General features: G+C 39.0%; 2 protein-coding genes across 3 annotated transcripts; one reads left to right on the top strand and one right to left on the bottom strand.

Moving 5' to 3' along the window:
• Positions 1–414: 414 nt before the first annotated feature.
• LOC120261033 (cellulose synthase-like protein H1) lies at positions 415–4,690 on the top strand. Of its 2 annotated transcripts, none has more exons than XM_039268691.1 (9): positions 415–733; positions 829–1,159; positions 1,256–1,384; positions 1,463–1,588; positions 2,802–3,014; positions 3,114–3,231; positions 3,306–3,493; positions 3,591–3,941; positions 4,074–4,361. In XM_039268691.1, exons 1-9 carry the CDS (start codon positions 477–479, stop codon positions 4,209–4,211), a joined length of 1,851 nt encoding a protein of 616 aa, XP_039124625.1. In that variant the 5' UTR covers positions 415–476; the 3' UTR covers positions 4,212–4,361. The 2 variants fall into 2 exon arrangements, with proteins under 2 accessions (XP_039124625.1, XP_039124624.1); XM_039268690.1 differs by having other exon boundaries at positions 416–733; positions 4,018–4,690.
• Positions 4,691–5,062: 372 nt separating this feature from the next.
• LOC120261629 lies at positions 5,063–9,183 on the bottom strand. Its single transcript, XM_039269585.1, has 2 exons — positions 8,044–9,183; positions 5,063–7,906 (listed from the first exon to the last, which is right to left on the bottom strand). The coding sequence occupies exons 1-2, from the start codon at positions 9,181–9,183 to the stop codon at positions 5,063–5,065; spliced, it is 3,984 nt and encodes a 1,327-aa protein (XP_039125519.1).
• Positions 9,184–20,147: the final 10,964 nt, after the last annotated feature.

Genomic DNA, 20,147 nt, shown 5'->3' on the forward strand with positions numbered 1-20,147 from the left:
AGTCTGGCGTAGCTGAATGGAAGATTTGCTCAGTGCGAAAAAGATTCTGGGAAAACTGCCTAACGGTGATCCAAGGTTCCTTACAGTCATTGAAGAGGTCAGGCCATTGGTCCTTAAGTAGGATTCCATTGTACCAGCGGTCAAACCAAAGGGATGTGTTGGAGCCACTTTTGATAAGATTCGAGATACAAGATCGAAAGGGAGAGAGAGAGTGAAGGTCACACCGGCCCAAAAGAAGGATTTGTTCCTGGGAGGGATGTGAAAAAAGATTCCGTTTGTGTCTCTAAGAAAGTAATTAGCGTGGAATCCAATTAAAGTACCAGAGACTCTCTTAAAGTAAATTCTTTGGAACAAATTAAAGGATGTCCAAATAAACCATTACCTCAACCCTTTTAAATAGAGGCCAAGCACACACACTGAAGACAAACACTTTCAGGCGCATCTAAATTCGTTTATCTTATCTTCTCTGGTTGCCAATGAGTACCAGAGACTCTCTTCCACTCCAAGAGAGAGTTCCTCTCAACAACACTCTGCAAAGAGCTTCAGACCTCCTCATCCTCTTCCTTCTCATCTCCCTTCTTTACTGCCGTCTTATCTCACTCCATTTTCGTGGCTTTGTCTGGCTTCTTTCTTTTATCTGTGAGTCTTGGTTCACCTTCGTTTGGATCCTCGACACCAACGCCAAATGGAATCCAGTCACATACAAAACATACCCACATAACCTTCTCAAAAGGTATAATTAAATATAGATATGTAAATTCATAGAGTTGGTTCATATTGAGTTCAGTTTAAACAACTTGTTAATTTCTTGTATTACTTTGTTTGCAGACTTGATGAACTTCCAGCAGTGGACATATTTGTCACAACAGCAGACCCAAAGCTAGAGCCTCCAATCATCACTGTCAACACTGTTCTATCTCTTTTGGCAGTGGAGTACCCTGTTGAGAAGTTGGCTTGTTATGTTTCTGATGATGCTGCCTCAGCTGCCACCTTTTACTCTCTTGTTCAAGCTTCCAAGTTTGCCAAGCTCTGGGTTCCCTTTTGCAAGAAGTATGATGTTAGAGTTAGAGCTCCTTCAGTTTACTTTTCCACTCAGTGTCCACCTTCAGTTCCATCAGCTCTCCCTTCAGATTTCAGAAATGATTGGAACCATGTCAAGGTTGATGAATTAATTTTCTAGTTATATATATATATATATATATACCATGCTTGAGATTTGAGCTAAACTTATACACGCATTTAAATATTTGCTCAGGATGAGTATGAGAAGTTATGCCAAAGAATAGAGAATGCATGTAAAGAAAAACATGATGGTGTTCCCAAGACTGATGAGTTTGCTGACTTTTCAGATGTGGAAAGAGGGAACCATCCTAGCATTGTCAAGGTACATATATGTTTGATTGAATGTGATTGATTGAATCATAATTGTAATTAAAGTTTGATGATGATTTTGTTAATGAAGATTATATGGGAGAACAACAAGGATGCTAATGCTATGGAAGATGGATTTCCACACCTTATTTATGTGTCTAGAGAGAAGAGGCCAAGGCACTCACACCACTTCAAAGCAGGAGCTATGAATGTCTTGGTAAGTATTATAGAAAAGCCTTATTATTACTGCATATATATATATATATATATATAGAGAGAGAGAGAGAGGATGCATCATTTGCCAACGTTCACAGATTCGTAATCTGTGAATGTTCATATGGGTCGTTGGATTTCAATCCAACGGCTGCACACCGTTTTATAAACAGTAACATTGTACACTATTTATAAGCACAGTAAAAAGTGGAATACACAGTGTTTTAATCTGAACCATCCAATCAATATCAGCACAATAATTAAATCAATTTGGCCACATATATATATATATATATATATATATAGTTTCAAACATTTTTGTCAAAAAAGAAATTTTCAAATATTGTACTTCAGCTTATAATTAAAATTAAAAGAATTTGATCAAATCAAAGTTTTAGTCTTAAAATATTTTAATATTGATTAGATTAAAATTTGAGCGGATAAAATTTTTTCTACTAATCCAATATTTAAAAAGATTTTTAATCCCCACAATTATTTCCATACTGTCGGTGTCTCTTCTTTTTTTTCTTTTTTTTTGAAGTGATTGGGTTCAAAAAGCCATGACCCACATTGATTGTCTTTCGTGGTCATGCATAGTCCAATATACTTTTATATATATATTATTTATATATTCATGATAGACTTAACCTGTATGTAAAAAACAATTTGACTGTCAGGGCTTGTTGGATCCAATCACTACAAACCAAAAACAACCATATGGGGGTCTTTTAAATATTACATTAATATGAAAACTTTTATCTGACATATTCATACACACAAAAATCATTTGTACAGGCAATAAAAAACAAGAAAGAACTAATTTACTCTTGACTAACTAAAGAATCCCACATATTTAATGATTACACGCACCTAACATTTTGTAATTTTATGAAAAAATGAAGTAAATTGAAGTAAGAAACAAGTTTAGATCCAAGTCTAATAAACATTATAAAATATATAAAAAAAATTACATAATTATACTAATATAGCACTGACATATTTCTTTTTCCTATATCCGGTTATTTTTTATATGCAGTTATTTATATCTTATATTAAGTTATCACTTAATATAGTTGTATCCTAACATATGTGAGCATCCTTTCATATAATCTTTGCATTTTGTAATATTGTACATTGGAAAAAAAACACAATAAGTTATTTATTTATTGAGCTAGTTATTGATTAGCATATTAATGGATGTTCTTATTTGTGCACAGACAAGAGTATCAGGAGTGATGACCAATGCACCATTAATTCTCAATGTGGACTGTGACATGTTTGCAAACAACCCGGAGGTTTTTCTTCATGGAATGTGCCTTCTTTTTGGGTTCCCTCATGAAGTCCACAGTGGATATGTTCAGACCCCTCAACAATTCTATGGTGGTCTCAAAGATGATCCGTTCGGCAACCAACTTGTTGTCCTACAACATGTCAGTAATGTTCATAAATTATTTGTTACATTAAGTTTCATACAAAGATATATCACTTCAAACTAATTAATGATGGTTTTTCATTTTTTTTTTTTCTAGAAACTTGGGCTTGGGATTGCAGGCTTGCAAGGTCCCTTCTATGGAGGAACTGGTTGTTTTCATCGTAGGAAAATCATATATGGTTCACCTCCTAACCTCCCTCATGCTCACAGATATGGTAACATTTTAATCACTTTCTTTCATTTGATTTTGTAATCCCAATAACTGAAACTTGTAATTTATGCACAACAGATGTGTTGTCCTACAAAGATTCTAAACAAGTGTTTGGAGATTGCAGAGAGTTACTAGATTCTGCTGCTCATATAAGGTCTGCCAACATGAAAACATCAGGAAAACTCATTGATCTCTCAGCCAAGATTGAAGCAGCAAAACAAGTAGCTTCCTGTACTTATGAGTTCAATACCTCCTGGGGAAAAGAGGTTACATTTAATTCTCATCCATCTACTGTTGTATTTGTTGTTGTTATTATTATTAATCACAGCTAGAGCTCAGTGTATGCTCAACTATTATATGTAGATTGGCTGGTTATATGGGGCGGTTGTGGAGGACTTAATAACAGGGTTAAAGATTCAAAGCATGGGTTGGGAATCCAAGTGTATGACTCTAGACCCGGCTCCATTCCTCGGCATTGCTCCAACCGGTGGTCCAGCCAGCTTGACACAGCACAAGCGATGGGCCACTGGCCTTCTCGAGTTTCTCCTTGGTCCATACAACCCATTGTTGGCCACCATCTACAAAAGTCTCAGCTTTCGCCAGTGCCTCACTTACCTTCTCATCAATGTCTGGCCATTGCGTTCTCTCTTTGAGCTCTGCTACACTCTCCTCCCTGCTTGTAGTTTCCTCACAAACACCTCATTTTTCCCAAAGGTTTGTTATTATGCTCAAACTCTTGAAAGAAATTTATGAACATATTTGTAATATTATATGATGAATGGCATTTCAGGCAAGTGAACCAGCAATAATGATACCATTGGGACTAATGGTAAGCTATAATGTTAGGACTTTAATGGAGTACTTCGAGTGTGGTTTGTCCATACGTGCATGGTGGAACAACCAGAGGATGCAGAGGATCTATGCACTGACTGCATGGTTGTTTGGTTTCATTGGAGGGGTGTTAAAGACAATGGGGTTATCTGAGACCATCTTTGAGCTCACAAGGAAGGATCAAAACTCAGGTAAGAGTAATATTGATCCTCGGAGATTCACATTCGACTCATCGCCAATGTTTGTGCCGGGGACTGCAGTGGTGATGGTGAATATGGTGGCTCTTGTGGTTGGCCTTGTGAGGATGATGGTGAATGGAGAAGATGTAGAAGAAGGTGGTGGTGATAGTCCTGGATTAGGGGAGCTCGTTTGCAGTTTGTGGGTGTTGCTCAGCTTCTGGCCATTTATAAAGGGGCTCTTTGGAAAGGGTTGTTATGGGATCCCTTGGGTCATTGTTTTCAAGGCAGCTGCTTTGGTCTTACTTTTTTTGCAAATATTTGCAAAGTGGTCATAGCTTCAGCAAGACACTTATGGTATTTAGATGTATCATTTATCTGTATCAATTTTTATGTATTTTGCATACTGATTAATGTTATCATTAATATATTAATGCTGAAAATTATAGTTATTTATTCGGCCCAAATGTTGCATAAGAGGGTATTAATTGTTATGAAAGTTTGTTTTATTTTAATATATTACAGTGTTTCGTTCATATTCTCTTTATTTTCTCATAAATTGATACATTTTGATAGTGTTTGGACAAAATGGGATGGTCTCCCACTACTAAAAGGTATCGAAAGTAATGGCAAAGATAAAAGGCACATAGATTTCTGTAGAACATTTTATTTTTTTTGGGGGGAAGGAGCTCAGAGAGTTGTTTTATTGATAGAAAATAAAAGGTCTACAAGAGTTTAAAGTTACAAACCAGGAAGAAAAAACAAACAATACAACCAGAACAAAAACAAAGAAACAAAAACAAACAAGACTAAAGAAAAAACATGAAACTAAAACTGAAACCCAGCAGTAGAAATGCTTTTCATGATCCACTTCGGGAGATCTCTACCCTGATGGTAGAGAGTAATGGTATGCAGGTTTCTGCCGTGGCTAGCAAGCTTATAAGCTGGAGAGCTCCACTCAAAAGGGACTTGGTGAGGACGGGGGTTGCCAATACAGTTAAGCAAACAACTGATGTCCAGCACCCATTGATTGAAGATTCGAACCGGAATATCAATAGTCATATGATCACCATTCAATGCTTGAAAGACATCTCTATTAGCTGTAAAAATATGATGAAGACGCAGCTGGGCTGTTGACAGTTCATCCAGAATGATTCGACAAGAATGGAGCTCAAGCAAAGCACAAGAATTTCCGACAACGGGCCCACAGCCTGCAAGATTAATGGTCCTGCGATGATCAGAAATGAAGAAACCAAAACCACTTACCTCATTATTTGGAACATGTGTAGTCGAGATGAAGAGAAATGGACCATCCGCATCCGAGAAGTTGTTAAGCAATAATTTCCGGCCGAGAAGCGAGTCAGTAGCAGTGAAGTAGCTCCGGACATGGGCCAAAGCTCGTGCAGGTATACCAGGGAAATTGAACTCAGACTGCTTAAACACAACATCACATCTGTGCTTCCATATATACCAAGTCACTGCAGCTATAACAGATTTATGAAAAACTGAGTAATTCCTACAAGTGATCCAAGAACCATTACAGAAACCCTCAGGAAACTCAAAAATATGACCAACCAAGCTGCTGACCATGAGCCAAATTGAGTGAGCTTTGGGACAGGAAACCATAAGATGATCAGTATGTTCAAATTCCAATCCACAATGAACACAATAATTACGGGGACCAGAATTAATCCCATAGAGATAGTCATAAGTAGCCAGCTTGCCATTAAGGCAAGTCCAAATAAAATGCTGGACTCTGGGGGCAACCTTAAGATTCCAAATCTTCCTCCATCCAGTCCAAAGATTGAAATCATGAGTAGTATGATTAAAGAAATGATAAACCTTAGAAGAGATTCGACACCTAGAGGACTTGGGAACCCAGATCCAATAACAAGGGGTAGCATCATCAACTTGACCATGTTTCCCTCTAAAATGGGTTAAATTATCCTCAAATAAAGAATGAAGGTTGTGAGTGTCCCAAGTACCATGAGTAATGAAATCAGATATCTGGAAATCATCCAAATTCCGGGACATATTGCAAAAGGTTGGATTGAAAGCTAGAGGGACATTATCACACCAAGGGTCATAAAGGAAAGAAGCCAAGTTGGGATTCACCGAATTCATAAAACAGTGAGGCTTTAAATGAGTGGCAGTGTGGCAAAGCCCTCTAAAAAACCAAGAACAACCCTGAGGGATATGATCCTTCCAAAAATTGAAATTGTCATATTTGGACCGAAGAAGATTAACCCATATTGAATCATTATTATTCAAAAATTTGAAAACATTATTAGCCATTAAAGAGATTTTAGCAATAGAGAGATTTCTAATACCAAGACCCCCCTCAGGCTTGGGCAGGGTTAAATTGGCCCAAGCAATAGCATGGATGCCCTTTCCATTGCCACCTTTGTACCAGAAAAAATCCCTCACAATTTTGTCAATTTCTTTGAGGACTGTATCTGGAAGAGTATAAACAGTGGAGTAATAAGTTGGAATAGAGAAAATGGAGGAGTTAATAAGGATTACTTTAGCAGGCTGAGAAAGTTTGGAATGTTTCCAAGTGGTGCAGAGTCTACGAATTCTGTCAATCATGGGGTTAAAGGAGATCATCGCAATCCTTTTAGGGGAAATAAGAACACCCAAATAAGTAAAAGGAAAAGAGGCATGAGAAAAGCTCAGAATAGAACAAATACTTCTCTTAACTCTAGCGTTAAACCAAGAGGGAAAGTATATTGCTGATTTGTTAAAATTGGGGTGTTGGCCAGAAAGACGACCATATAATTCAAGGCAAAACTTGATATTTCTGGCAGTTTTTCTAGAGGCTTGGGTAATAAGAACTAGATCGTCGGCATACATAAGGTGATTGAAGTTAAAAGCTAATCTCGAATCAAACCCAGGAATCCAACTCCTGTGAAGAGCAAAATTAAGCATAGAGGTAAGGTTTTGGGAGACTAAAATGAAAAGGTAAGAAGATATTGGATCACCCTGACGAATGCCTCGAGAAGAAATAAACCAAGAACTAGGCTCACCATTGACTAGAATGGAGAAAGAAGAGGTAGGGAGACAGGTATTAATCCAAGAGATCCAAATTGGAGGGAAATTCATTCTGGTTAAAGTGGCAAGAATTGCACTCCAGCAAATAGAATCATATGTTTTCTCTATATCGATTTTTACAATCATCCTAGGGGGGTGGGTAAGATCATTCTCTATAGAGTGAGCAATCTCCTGAAGGGCAATAATGTTATCGAAAGGACTACGGCCAGCCACAAACCCAGCCTGCTCTCGACCAACAAGGTGTGGGAGAACAAGCTTAAGTCGGTTAGCCATAACCTTAGATAAAATTTTAAAACACACATTGCAAAGAGAGATAGGTCTAAATTCAGAAACCAAGGTGGGATTGTCCTTCTTAGGGATAAGAGTAATATAAGTATGACTCCAAGAAGCAGGGAGGGAACCATTCTTAAAAAACTTATTAATGGCAGCAAACAAATGATCCCCAATGTCATTCCAAAAGAATCGATAAAATTCTGCATTAAAACCATCAGGACCAGGGCTTTTACCTGAGGGGAGATCCATAACAATACGATAAATCTCTTCTTTAGTAACTTCCCGGATAAGAACCTCACCATCCTCTGATGAAAGACAAGGCAAGTCATCCGGTAGAGTCGAAAAAATCTCAGAAAAAGAATCAGAGTAGTTAGAAGACCACAAATTAGAATAGTAATTCACAAAGGCAATACTAATAGAATTTTGATTAACATAAGTATTACCACTAGTATCTGAGATTTGAGTGATAAAGGACTGATGCTTACGGATACGGGCTGTGTTATGAAAGAATCTGGTATTTCTATCTCCATTACAGATCCAAAGCATGTGGTTGCGATGGGCCCACTTGATGGAATCCTGTCTTGCAAAGCACTATATTTCGCATAAAGGTTAGAAAGTTGAGAATAATTACCAATAGAGGTGAGATCCTGATGCTCAGCAACTCGAATTGCCATCTCAGTTGAAATAAGCTCAGAATCGATGTCATTAAAACCAACTTTACACCAAGATTTAATATTAGCACGAGCACGAGATAAGAAATGTGAAAAGGCATGTAAAGCATTACCGTGCGGAGTGCAATCAAAGGCTTTCCGAATAGCATCATGACAACCCAAATAGTCAAACCAAATATTGTTGAATCTAAAAGTAAAAAACCTTCTAGCATTCCGATTATTAACAGTAAGTAGAAGCGGGGCATGATCAGAAAACAATCGAGGCAAATAGGTAAGTGAATAAGAATTAAACATGGAATACCACACAAGATTGACTAAACAACGATCAAGACGGGCCCATCTCCTAGCTGCACCAGATCTATTATTACACCAAGTAAAATTAGAGCCAATATAATGAAGATCCAAAAGCCTATTGCTACTAATAAAATCAGAAAACAAGGCAGCTTTACAGGAATAATGCCTATAAGAGCCACCTTTATGATCATTAGAAGAAATGATGGAATAAAAATCCCCAATGATAAGCCATGGAAAATCAAGAGTAGAAAGTTTAGAAAGTTCAAACCATAAATCCGTTTGGGAAGAAAGGCGAGTACCATTGTAGATGACTGATATCAACCAAGAATGAGATTGATCATAGGAAATAATTAAGTGTAAGGCTCTCCTGGAAATAGCAATTGGGGATACCAAACCCAAACGAGAATTCCAAATAACCATTATGCCTCCCGAATAGCCATTGGCCAGGATCGCAGCCCATCTCCAAAGACGAGAAAGCTTGCTAATAAGCCGATCAACTCTGGAAGAGTCCGCACGGGTCTCTACAAGACATAACACAGAAGGCTTATCCTGACGAAGAAACTTTAGAATCCGGTTAGAAGTATCTCGATTGGAAATCCCCCTACAGTTCCAGCAAATTATTTTAGGAGCAAACATATAAACGAGAAAGAAAGTAACCATGACCATACTCATAAGAACAACTTCCATGAACACCAAAACTGGAATAAACTTAGGAGGAACCGCTCCCTCCCACTTCAACCCTGCCCTTTTTATGGGGATCATTTGGAACTGCGAGTTTCTTTCTAACCAGAGAATCTCTTCTCTGTACACCCTGGTATTGATCAAGGGTCATCATATCATCAATCTCATCATCGCCTTCAGACATTTCTTCATCTCCAGTTCCCCCTTCATCCTCTTCCTCATCATCAGGAGAAGAACCAGGATCGTCTACATCAGGATCCCTGCGAGCAAGAGCTTCGTTTACCTTGTCAACTGCCATCAAGTGAAGTTCCAGATCTCCAGGAGGTTGAGGGGGGTTCTCCATGTGAGCAATACGGAGAACGGGAGGAGGGGAACTAGACCGCTGGAGAAGAGGGGCTTTGCCCTTATCCCAACACCCTTTAGGGACAAGCAAGCCAGGGGGTGCAGGTTGCAAAGTCAGAGTGTCAGAATTTTTGAAATGGGAGTCGTTGGGTGGTCCAGAATCCCGAGGAGAAACCAAAAAGGATCCATAAACGGCTTGATTTTGATCAAGGGGAGCAATTTGAAGCGGGACCACGTCTCCACTACCCTTTCCAGGTCTTGGGGTACGAGAAGAAGCATGACCGCCCCTGTCGCGCCCTGAGAAGCCGCTACATACTCCTCGAGCTGCTGGGGTGTCAGATCGAATCGCACTATCTACGGTCCTCATTCCGGCTGCCCCATTCTCAGCCGCATGCATGACACGTGTCGACGCACCACGACCACGAACGCGACCTCGCCGGCGAGGCGCTAACAACCACGATCCAAACTCCTTCTCCGGTCCCGGATCCCCGGAGCCTGGCAGAGGCAGAGCACTCGTTTCATCAGAACCATGGTTCGGAGACCTTGTCATCAACACAGGTGGTACTGGGAGAAGGTTTGATCCGACCGCCGACTTTTGCTCAAAGCAAGGGGGTGGAGGAGATCGCCTCATTCCAACAGTCACCGGTTGAGGACAGGCATTTGAGCCATGTCCGACGAGACCGCACAAATAACAGAATGTTGGAAGCCTTTCATAAAGAATCACCACAAAGACGCGATGCATATCATCTCTGATCCAAAACCCACGGCTCAAGGGCTTTGATAAATCCACCTCCAAACAAACTCGAGCAAATCTAGAACGAACTAGAGACGAGGTGAGATCATCCACCTTGAGCATGCTACCAATATGAGCTGTGATCGATTCCAGCGTCTCTGCTTCCCAGAAATCAACAGGTAAATTATGCAGCTGAACCCATACTGCAGCAGTGGTAAGTTTAGCGAACACAGGCTCAAAGAAAGGTTGCCATGGCGATAGTTGAAGAACAATGCCGTTAATCGACCAAGGGCCCTCCACAAGAATTCTCTGTTTAACATTGTGTGAATCACACCGAATCAAGAGCAAACCATTGGGGAGGTCTGATATGGAAACCTCACCAATATCAGCCCATTTCGCCAATAGAGATAGCTTCACCTGCTCAAAGGGAGGAGGCTTACCAAAGAATTTCCCGTAGAGTGAATGCTGGAATCGCATACGGGCACGAGCAAGGGAATCGTCATCCAGTCACACGAACTGAGACGTGGAGCTTTTAAGCTTTTCCAGAAGCTGGGGGTTGTAAAGAGGGGAGTTCTCAGAGGCCCGAGCAGCATTGGACGCGATTTGCGCCCAAGTTGGTGGGGGAGAAGGTGTAGAGGCAGGAGGTGGGTTGTTTCCCCCACTTGTCATCGCAAGGGGGGAGACAGTGACGAAGGAGACGCAGAAGAGACTCGAAGAGCAGCGAGAGCCGAAACCCTAGCAGAGAGCTGGCGTATTGGTACTCTAATAGTTCATCTTTGGAAGGTGGATCATTTGGGGAAAAAGGGATTTATGTAGAACATTTTAAGTTAAAGATAAAAATCACATGTAAGAATAGATAATTTTAGTAGAATTAAAAATTAGGAGTTATGATTTTTTTTATTTACAAGGAGAAACAAATTTAGTCTCTCTTGCATCTCACTCTCTCTTTTTCATGTGTTAAAGACTCAATACTCTTAGTTACAGGCGAAAGAGGAAAAAGATTAACCCTTAATTAATACTAGCCCTTAGTTGAGAGTAGGTGGCATAACTTTTGATCCATAGCTATTATCAATCATCAACAACTGCAACCGTAATATTTGAATTTGATAACAACTCTCTCATTTGAAAAATTAATTAAAAATCAATTATATCTTTACATTGTCTTTTCTACCTTCTCATTTTATATTGTTTATAACTTTATGAGGCTAAAGTCACATCTCAATCAACTTAACAACAAAGAAGATATTGTGCTCACAGAGCAGAGAGGACTCACAAGGTTCCTTTTGAACTAGTGTGCTATCTCAACTTTCCACTAAGTTTCTCAATCTCGTTTAGCTTCTCCTCCCCTCTTGCCATGGCAAGCGGGGATCAACCCCCGATCCCGCAGACCCATCCACCTCCCAGAAAGTCCTGGGCTCAAATGGCATCTACAGTTACTCCTTACTTGGACAACTCGCCACTTCATAATCCCCTTCTCCTTCAGAAGCTCAAGGACCCCACATCCAACTTTGTTAAACTGAATAATGATGCCTTGTCCAGCGCTCGTCGTCGTTTCCAATTTGCATTGTACGGATTTTTTTTTTTTTGGCAAATCGCCTCCTTTTGAACAAGTTAAAGACACCCTTCTCTCTAAATGGGCTGATTTAGGTGAAGTGTTCATCTCCGATCTACCTAACGGATTTCCTCTTATCCGATGCTCCTCCCAGAAGGTTATGCAACATCTTATTACTGAAGGTCCCTGGTCCATTAACGGCATCATTTTGCAGCTATCACCTTGGAAACCCTTCTTTGAACTTTCTTTTACCAAAATCCACTCTGCCGCCATATGGGTACAATTCCACAACCTCCCAGTTGAATTTTGGGACGGAGAAATCCTGGAGTACATAGCGGGTCATCTGGGTACCTTGATCAAAATCGATGAATTTACATCCACTCTTGTTAGGTCAAAATATGCTCGGGTTTGCATCGACATCGACCTCTCTAAGCCCCTTTGCCGGGGGTTCTGGCTCGGAGACGACCTTCATCGGGTTTTTGTGGTTGTGATGTACGAAAAATTGCCAACTTTATGTTACTCTTGTGGTTTAATCGGCCACGGTTCTAACAAATGCCCGGGTTCGCAAGTAGTTGTGAACGACTTAACCTCTTCACCCTCTCGAGGTCTTCGAGAGCCGGCGGTAGGGTTCGGTCACGTTCATGCTGTTGAGGCGAACTCTCGTGGACCTGTGGCTCCTAACTCTTCTCTTCCGGCCACTCCTGTCGTCCCGGTGGCTGATGTTCCGAATTCCGGCTTGGTATCATGCCGGCGTGGCCCTGTTCGGGCCCGAGGGGTAAGCAATCGTACCAATCCCGAGGCACACGGCAACACAGCCGCGGTGAGTCTCAAAGAACGTAGACCTCAGTATTCGGCCTTTAGTGGGACACGTGGAGGCAAATCCGATCACAATATTAATCGTTCGCATACTTCCAATGCCAATAACAATGACCCTATCTCTTCTGAGATAACTGATATGGAGAGTATCCCAATAAACCCCATCTCTAAAAGTTGATACTTCTTTGGTTTCTCCGCCTACCGTAAATAAAGATAATTCTTCTTTTCATCGGGATCACCGATATGCTTTGAGTGGCGCTTCTGGTTCCAAAGCTATCCAACCGATTGTTCCCTCCAATCAAATCGAGCGGTGCCTAGATCCTCACTATCTTAGAACTGAGAAAGCACTTCCTTTTGTCCATTTGAACTCTCCCCCACCTATTCTCCGTTCATCACTACATCCTCCTTCACCTTGCTCTCCTCAGTCTGAGAGAGATGCTCACCTTCTCGTCGTCGATCATGTGTCTGCTGCCTTGCTTGATGGTGACATGGATAAAGATAGCACTGGCGACACCGGCTTATCTGATGATGATGGTGATGCAAAAGAGATGTCAGAGGATGGCGATCCTGACGATGATATGACCCTCGTCCAGTACCAGGAAGAAGCCAGACGAGAAGCCCTCATACGGAAGAATACCCACTCCTCCTGTTCTTCTCTGAAGAAAGGAAGGATGGAATCTGAAATCACCGGATCTTGATCCCGGCTTGGGGTTTTTTTCGGTTTCTGTCTTTTGTTTCCTTTATGGAAGATATTATTTGTATTCTCCTCTATATTTTAGTTATGATGATGATTAAAGTCTTTTGTTGGAATTACAGGGGTCTTTCAGCTAGAGATACTTCTTCTTACATTTTCAAAATCATTCGTACCTACAAGCCTTCGTTGATGTGCCTTGTAGAGACTAGAGCCAACTCTGGACGTATCAATCGGTTCAATTCTAGAATTCCCCGTTCCTTGGACTAGGTTGCTATCGAAGCAGACAGGTTCTCCGAAGGCATTTTTATTTTTTGACTTAAAAATATTGGGCATGTTACCCCAATCGTTGTTTCCCGTTATGCTTTGCATATTGTGGTTTCTTCTTCGATTTTAAAAAACTGCATTATTTCCGTGGTCTATAACTCCACCCTTTCTTGTATCCAATGTTTTTTGTGGTATGAGCTATCTAAAATCTCTCATTTACATCTTCCATGGCTTATTATTGGAGACTTTAATGCTGTGCTTTCCAGGAATGAGTTTATTGGGGGGATTTTCTTATTATGATAGAAATGCTCGTTTTTTTAAGAGATTTTGTTGATTTCAATAACCTTTTAGATTTAAATTATACCGGTCGTTAGTTTACATGGTGCAATAACCAGAATGGGCCTGCTCGTCGTTGGGCCAGGCTGGATCGTTGTCTTGTAAACATGGACTGGATCACCGCCTTTAGGTTTTATAAACTGAATCATCTTTCTTGGGTTTTCTCTGACCACTCCCCTCTTCTTCTCGGCGTTAGCATGCATTCTTGTACTAATCATAATCCCTTTCGTTTCAATAACTTCCGGCTTGATTATTTGGGTTGTCATGCCGTAGTTCAGAAAGTATGGAACTTCTCCCCGCTTGGGAACCTTATGCAAGCGGGGTGAATAACATTGAATCTGAAATCCTGAGAGTGGAGTCTGACATCTGTGCCTTTGCGATTTCAGATTCTGATCTTAGTTCTCATTCCTATCTCACGAACCTCCACTCTAAGCTTGCAGCCCTTCACCGACAGAGTAACTCTAGATGGGCCCAACGCGCTCACATGCTTTGGCTCATGAATGGGGACAAGAATTCTAAGTTTTTTCATCATATTACTCGTTCCTGTTCTCATTACAATTTTATAAGCCAGGTCACGGACCCAGATGATATCATCCACACTGACCAGTCAGACATCCTTCATACATTCAGTACTTTTTATTCTAAGCTCTGGACAGCTCCCTCCGTCTGCGATCTCAATATCCTAGAGTTTCTCCACGATGACATTCCCAAGCTTTCCAATGCCGAGAGATCATCCCTCATCAGTGAGGTAACTAAGGAGGAAGTATATCTGACCATCCTCGATCTCCCCCCAGGTAAGTCTCCCGGCCCAGACGGTTTCAATATTGAGTTTTATCGTACCTTTTGGCCTGTGATTGGTAATCACCTCTTCTTAGCTATTAAATACTTTTTCGATAACTCTGTTTTGCCTTCTTCTTGGGGTAATACATCTATTATCCAATTACAGGCCCATCTCTCTTTGCAATGTTTATTTTAAAATCATTACCAAACTTCTTGCCAACCGTTTAAAACGTGTCCTCCCTTAGTTGATTGGTATGGAGCAGGTTGGTTTTATCTCTAGCCGTTGTACTTTTGATAATATTATAGCTATTCAAGAAGTTGTTCATACTATGGAGCATGATATCAATGGCCCCTCTAGGATGTTAATTAAAATAGATATTGAAAAGGCTTACGACACTCTTTCGTGGAATTCAATTCTTGCCATCTTGAAAAAAATGAATTTTCATGACAATTGGATTTCTTGGATTTCCACCTGCCTCAAGTCCAGTTCTTTCTCTGTCATGGTCAATGGTGTCGTTTCTCCTTGGTTTTCATCTTCTAGAGGTGTGCGTCAGGGTGACCCCATTTCCTCCCATTTGTTTATTCTAGTTTCTCATATTCTTACAACATTTCTTTATTCTGAGCTTAGAAGGTGAATGATTCCTGGATTTTGTTCTAACATGAAACATAATTTTAATCATCTTATGTATGCTGATGATTTAATTTTAATTACACGTGCCTCTAGATCTACTGCTAGGAATATTGTTCATTGTCTAAAATGTTATTCTTCCATTACTGGCCAATTTTCTAACCAAGTTAAATCACAAGTCTTCTTTCCCTCTTGGTTTAACAAAAAAGTCAAAGATCTCATCTGCTCTATTCTTAATCTTAAATAAGCTTCCTTCCCCATTAAATATCTTGGTGTAATGATTTCTCCTAATAGAATGAATGCTTCCACCTTTACTCCCATGGTGAATAAAATTAGAAGTTCTTGCAATCGTTGGGCTAACCTGTCTCTTTCCACTGCCACTAAGCAATTTTAATTAATACTTCATTATTATCTATTCCCATTTATACCCTTTCAGTCTACCCTATTCCTCAGTCCATTCTTGCTGAGATTTCTATGATTGCAAGAAAAAATTTTTGGAGTAAAGATGGCAATAGAAAGGCCATGCATTATGTTGCATGGTGTAACATTACTAAAGGTAAGACTGAGGGGGGCTTTGGTATTCATGACCTCTCTATAGTCAAACACTCTCTTATGGCTAAGCTTATTTTCAAGTACCTAAATGACGATGATGTTTTGTGGGTGAATATCCTTAGTATGAAATATGGAAGCATAAATTTCTGGAGGGACAGAGCCCCTCCCAAATGCTCTTGGTTCTTCCAGGGGATCTGTCAATCCGTTGATTTGGATCACATCACTATGGAGGATGTTATCCAGGATGATAATTGGGAGGTGAATACGCATAACGGCCTTTTGGGAAATGTCCTTGATTTGGAAACTGAAAATCTTCGTATTATTAATTCATCTTCCAATAATCATTGGATTTGGCATCCTGCTCCCTCTAGTCTTAAGCTTTATGCTGCTATTTATCACAAGTTGAATGCTAATACTTCTAGCAATGCCAATTGGTCCGGTTGGAAAAAATTATGGTCTCTTAATATTGCCCCTCGTGTTAAGCATTTTGTTTGGTTAATTTTTATGGGAAGGCTTACTACAACAGACCACTTATTCAGGTTAAACCTTGGTCCAGACATCCTGTGTGCTCTCTGCGGCCTGCACAGAGAAACCATCAATCAATTATTTGTATCTTGCCCAAAAATTCAATTTATTTGGCTATTGATCAATAGATGGGTTAATAAACACATTACTTTCCTAGATAGCTTCGCTTCTGGGTCTTGGCTCACCTGCTACAATCATTCCTTGTACGTTGTTTCTCTTATTGCTGCCGGTGCCTGGTTCTTATGGAAATGCAGATGCGACGTTATTTTTAGAAATGCACAATTGAGCGGTTGTAATGTTGTTTGCAAGGCTGTGTCTCATGTCAAAGACTTTAATATCGGTAATCACAATCTCCATGGCAGGATGCTTATCTGCAACAACTTCTCTTGGGCTGATGGACAATTCCTGTTCATATATGCTCATTTTAAGTACTCTAGGTCTATTTTCTCCACCGGTTTCTTTGTCTCCAATACTAACTTCGCTATCTCTTTTACAAGATGCTACTCCGGCCCTGCAAATGATGCCATTAGTGGAGACTTGATCGCCTTAGAGGCTGCATTATATTCTACTTGGGAGAAGCACGCACTGATTAAACACATTTTCATCAACAATTACGCAGCTGTTATTGCAGTCACCGATGAGCACTCACCCACATCCTGGCGTTTTGCTGATCTTATCTCCAACACGAAGTTTCTGTTGAATATGAATGGCAACCCTCAGCTCCACATCACTCCTTCATTTTGGATGTGTCCCGCTATTAGCCTCGCTAATATAAGTCTCAATCATCACACTTTGAATCTGTTCCTATTGGGACATGATCTCCCTTACTGGGTCATGAAGAATTTTATTGCTGCCGGTTTCCATTTCTTTTAAGTTTCCTCCCATGCGTTTGTGTTTCTTGTTGTTGGACTTCCAGTGTTATTTCTGTAGTTTCTCTTTTTTGTATTCTTCTCCTTTTAATATATCAGCCTCAGTTGAGGTTCTTTTACAATACAATACACAAAAAAACCCCTCTATAAGGCTATAGGAGAATCCACTCTTTAATGACAACCGCAAAGCATATAATAAGTAAATATATATACCACCTAATCAGACTTTGGCATGATACCACTTATTAAGAAAAGTTGGATAAAATAGAGTTTTGTTACAGTAAAATAAAAATTAAAATAATAACAAAGAAAAAAGACAAATCTTATGTAGAAAACTCCTAAATAAATTGGGACTTGGAAAAAATTCAATAGAGTAGGAAAATAATGAGTTATAATCTCTCTACGTATAAAAAAAACTAATTTATTCTCTTTTATAAAAGGAGTATATAGTAACTCTTTAAACCCAGAAAGAAAAGATTAATATTTTTTCTCTTCTATTTCATATTATCTCTTTCTAGTATGTGTTAAGGCTTGTACTCATGTCTATTTATAGGTAAAATGGGAGAAAATTAACCCTTAATTAATCCTACTTACTCCTAATTGAGGGTAGATGGCCACAACTTAATTTTGACCCAAAATTTTCTTTAGAGCTAGTATTAAACTTCAGTAATTGCAGCCGTTATATATATATATGTTTGGATTTGATAACCAAATAGAACTATAAAAGAAGGGTTATGCTACGCGTAGGTCTATAATATATAACGTAACTAATAGTAATGAATTATACAATGATATATAGTACAAGTGCAAAATAATAATAATAATAATAATAATAATAATAATAATAATGAAAATAATTTAATAATAACATATATATATATATATATATATATATATATATAAACATAGTTGGGTTTGAGGGAGGCATGGCTCAGAGTTAACAATTTAAATAAATGCAAATAATATGCATTTAGCCACTACTACATAACTGCTTCTAAGTGTTCATTTTGCTATGGTTCCAATCTGCACTCAATGGCAATTACGCAATCCTAAATGCAATCCTCATACATTTTGTCGTATATTTGATGGTAGTTTTAACATGCAATTGACAAATGTAAATGATATTTTACAGCAGTATTGTGACGCTAGTATTCGCGGTGATTGTTGAATTATCACTAAAAAACTTTAGTGATGGTATTAACTGTCGTAAAATGATGTTTAAGCAGACACCAAATGCACTTTTTTTTTTAATATGATTGGCAATATCACCATACAAAGTGGTAAAATATGCAAATAGAGAATTTCTCCAAAAAAAAATAATAATAATTTATATATTAAGCTTATAAATTTTTTATGGTGATCACTTTCACATTAGAAGGATGATACTTATTCTTTTTCATGCTAAGTGAGAGGTTGAAATATCAACTTCTTTTTACAATATTGGTTGAAGTGAGTGGCTTACTCACTTCATTAGAAAAAAAAATCTCTATGTTGAACAAGAAAAAGAATCTAATCTTGAATTTAAAATAAGGAGAGGTCTACCAATTTGTAACGCTTTCAACACCTCACTCAGATTGATTAGAGCACATGGCCCTTAAGGAGCTGGTGAATCAAAGACTATAAATAAATAAATAAATATATAAATAACAATTTTAAATTTACGAAAATCATGTAACAAAGGGTGACACATAATAGATGAGTTTTTAGTCATTTCATTTGTATAAACAATGTTTTAGATGCAAGCTTAACAACTATATTAGGGAGACATATATACAAAGGTAAAGCTTAAAAAAGAATATATGTAATTATATTATTTACTTGCATTCTTACTCAAACATAATTTTTTTAAGGTATGTATATATAAACTTTTCCTTATATATATACACACACACACGACAATTGTAATAGAAGTGTCGTAATTCATTTCTTTTCCAATTTGTTAGAGGTTGAGAGTTCAACTTTCTCTCATAATAATAGTTCTTGCTTACAATGAGATAATGGATAAATCACTTCAATTAAAAAAAAAAACAGGAGAAAACAACACATCCATCCACTAGGAGTGGAGCATCGAACAGAAAACAAACCAAACAAAAAAACGAGAGTAGGAAACGACAAAAAGAGAAACAACGGGCCTCCTCGAAGACCCCAACCCTAATAAAAAGAACCAGCCCTGGATATGGTCTTGTGCCTTCTCGGCCATCGTGGTAACACTAAACTACTCCGAGCACTAACTGAAGAAATACAAACTATGCCTGATGGTAGAGACAGAATCTTCAAACTTCGCCCAGGAATCCTCTGCCACTGTTGATAAGCAAGATAAAATCAAGCGATCACTTTTCAAGATAATAACAAGAGTAGGCAACACATTAGAATTAAAATATGATCGTTCCTAGTAAGCCAAATATTCCAAACAAGAGCTTTCACAATCAAGTCCCCCACATTCCGAAAAGCTTGCCTCAAAAGAGAATGCCACGAACCCCAAACGTTCGACATAGTCTGGGGTGGTTCCGGCAGCTGAAATAAACAAACAAAATACTCCCAAACAATTTTAGCAAAAGAACACTTAAGGAACAAGTGTTGACAGATTCAATCTCTGAATAACACATCACACAAGTTGCTGCATGTCGAAAGCTTGTAACATCTTTGCTTCTCAAGATTCTCAAAGGAGAGAACCCTATTCTTCCATACCAACCAATTGAAGATATTAATCTTCCGCTGGCAGTTCCTACGCCAGAACCACCTGAAAATTGGGCACCGGCAACCCCCATCATTCAAAAAATTATAAAGGACTTCACTGTAAAGGACCCATTTACCGTAAGAGCCACCATTTCTTGTCTGAGTGAGTCCCCAAA

This window comes from Dioscorea cayenensis, chromosome 5 (assembly GCF_009730915.1).
Source record: "Dioscorea cayenensis subsp. rotundata cultivar TDr96_F1 chromosome 5, TDr96_F1_v2_PseudoChromosome.rev07_lg8_w22 25.fasta, whole genome shotgun sequence".
Classification (NCBI taxonomy): Eukaryota; Viridiplantae; Streptophyta; class Magnoliopsida; order Dioscoreales; family Dioscoreaceae; genus Dioscorea; species Dioscorea cayenensis.

Excerpts from the sequence above, each read along its gene's own strand:
- LOC120261033 (XM_039268690.1), top strand. The coding sequence starts at position 477 with ATGAGTACCAGAGACTCTCTTCCACTCCAAGAGAGAGTTCCTCTCAAC. Across the intron at positions 1,385-1,462 it reads ACCATCCTAGCATTGTCAAG|ATTATATGGGAGAACAACAA; the intron begins GTACATATATGT and ends TTGTTAATGAAG. Across the intron at positions 3,232-3,305 it reads CCCTCATGCTCACAGATATG|ATGTGTTGTCCTACAAAGAT; the intron begins GTAACATTTTAA and ends TATGCACAACAG.
- LOC120261629 (XM_039269585.1), bottom strand. The coding sequence starts at position 9,183 with ATGGTTACTTTCTTTCTCGTTTATATGTTTGCTCCTAAAATAATTTGC. Across the intron at positions 7,907-8,043 it reads TCATAACACAGCCCGTATCC|ATTTTTTCGACTCTACCGGA; the intron begins GTAAGCATCAGT and ends TCTTTTTCTGAG.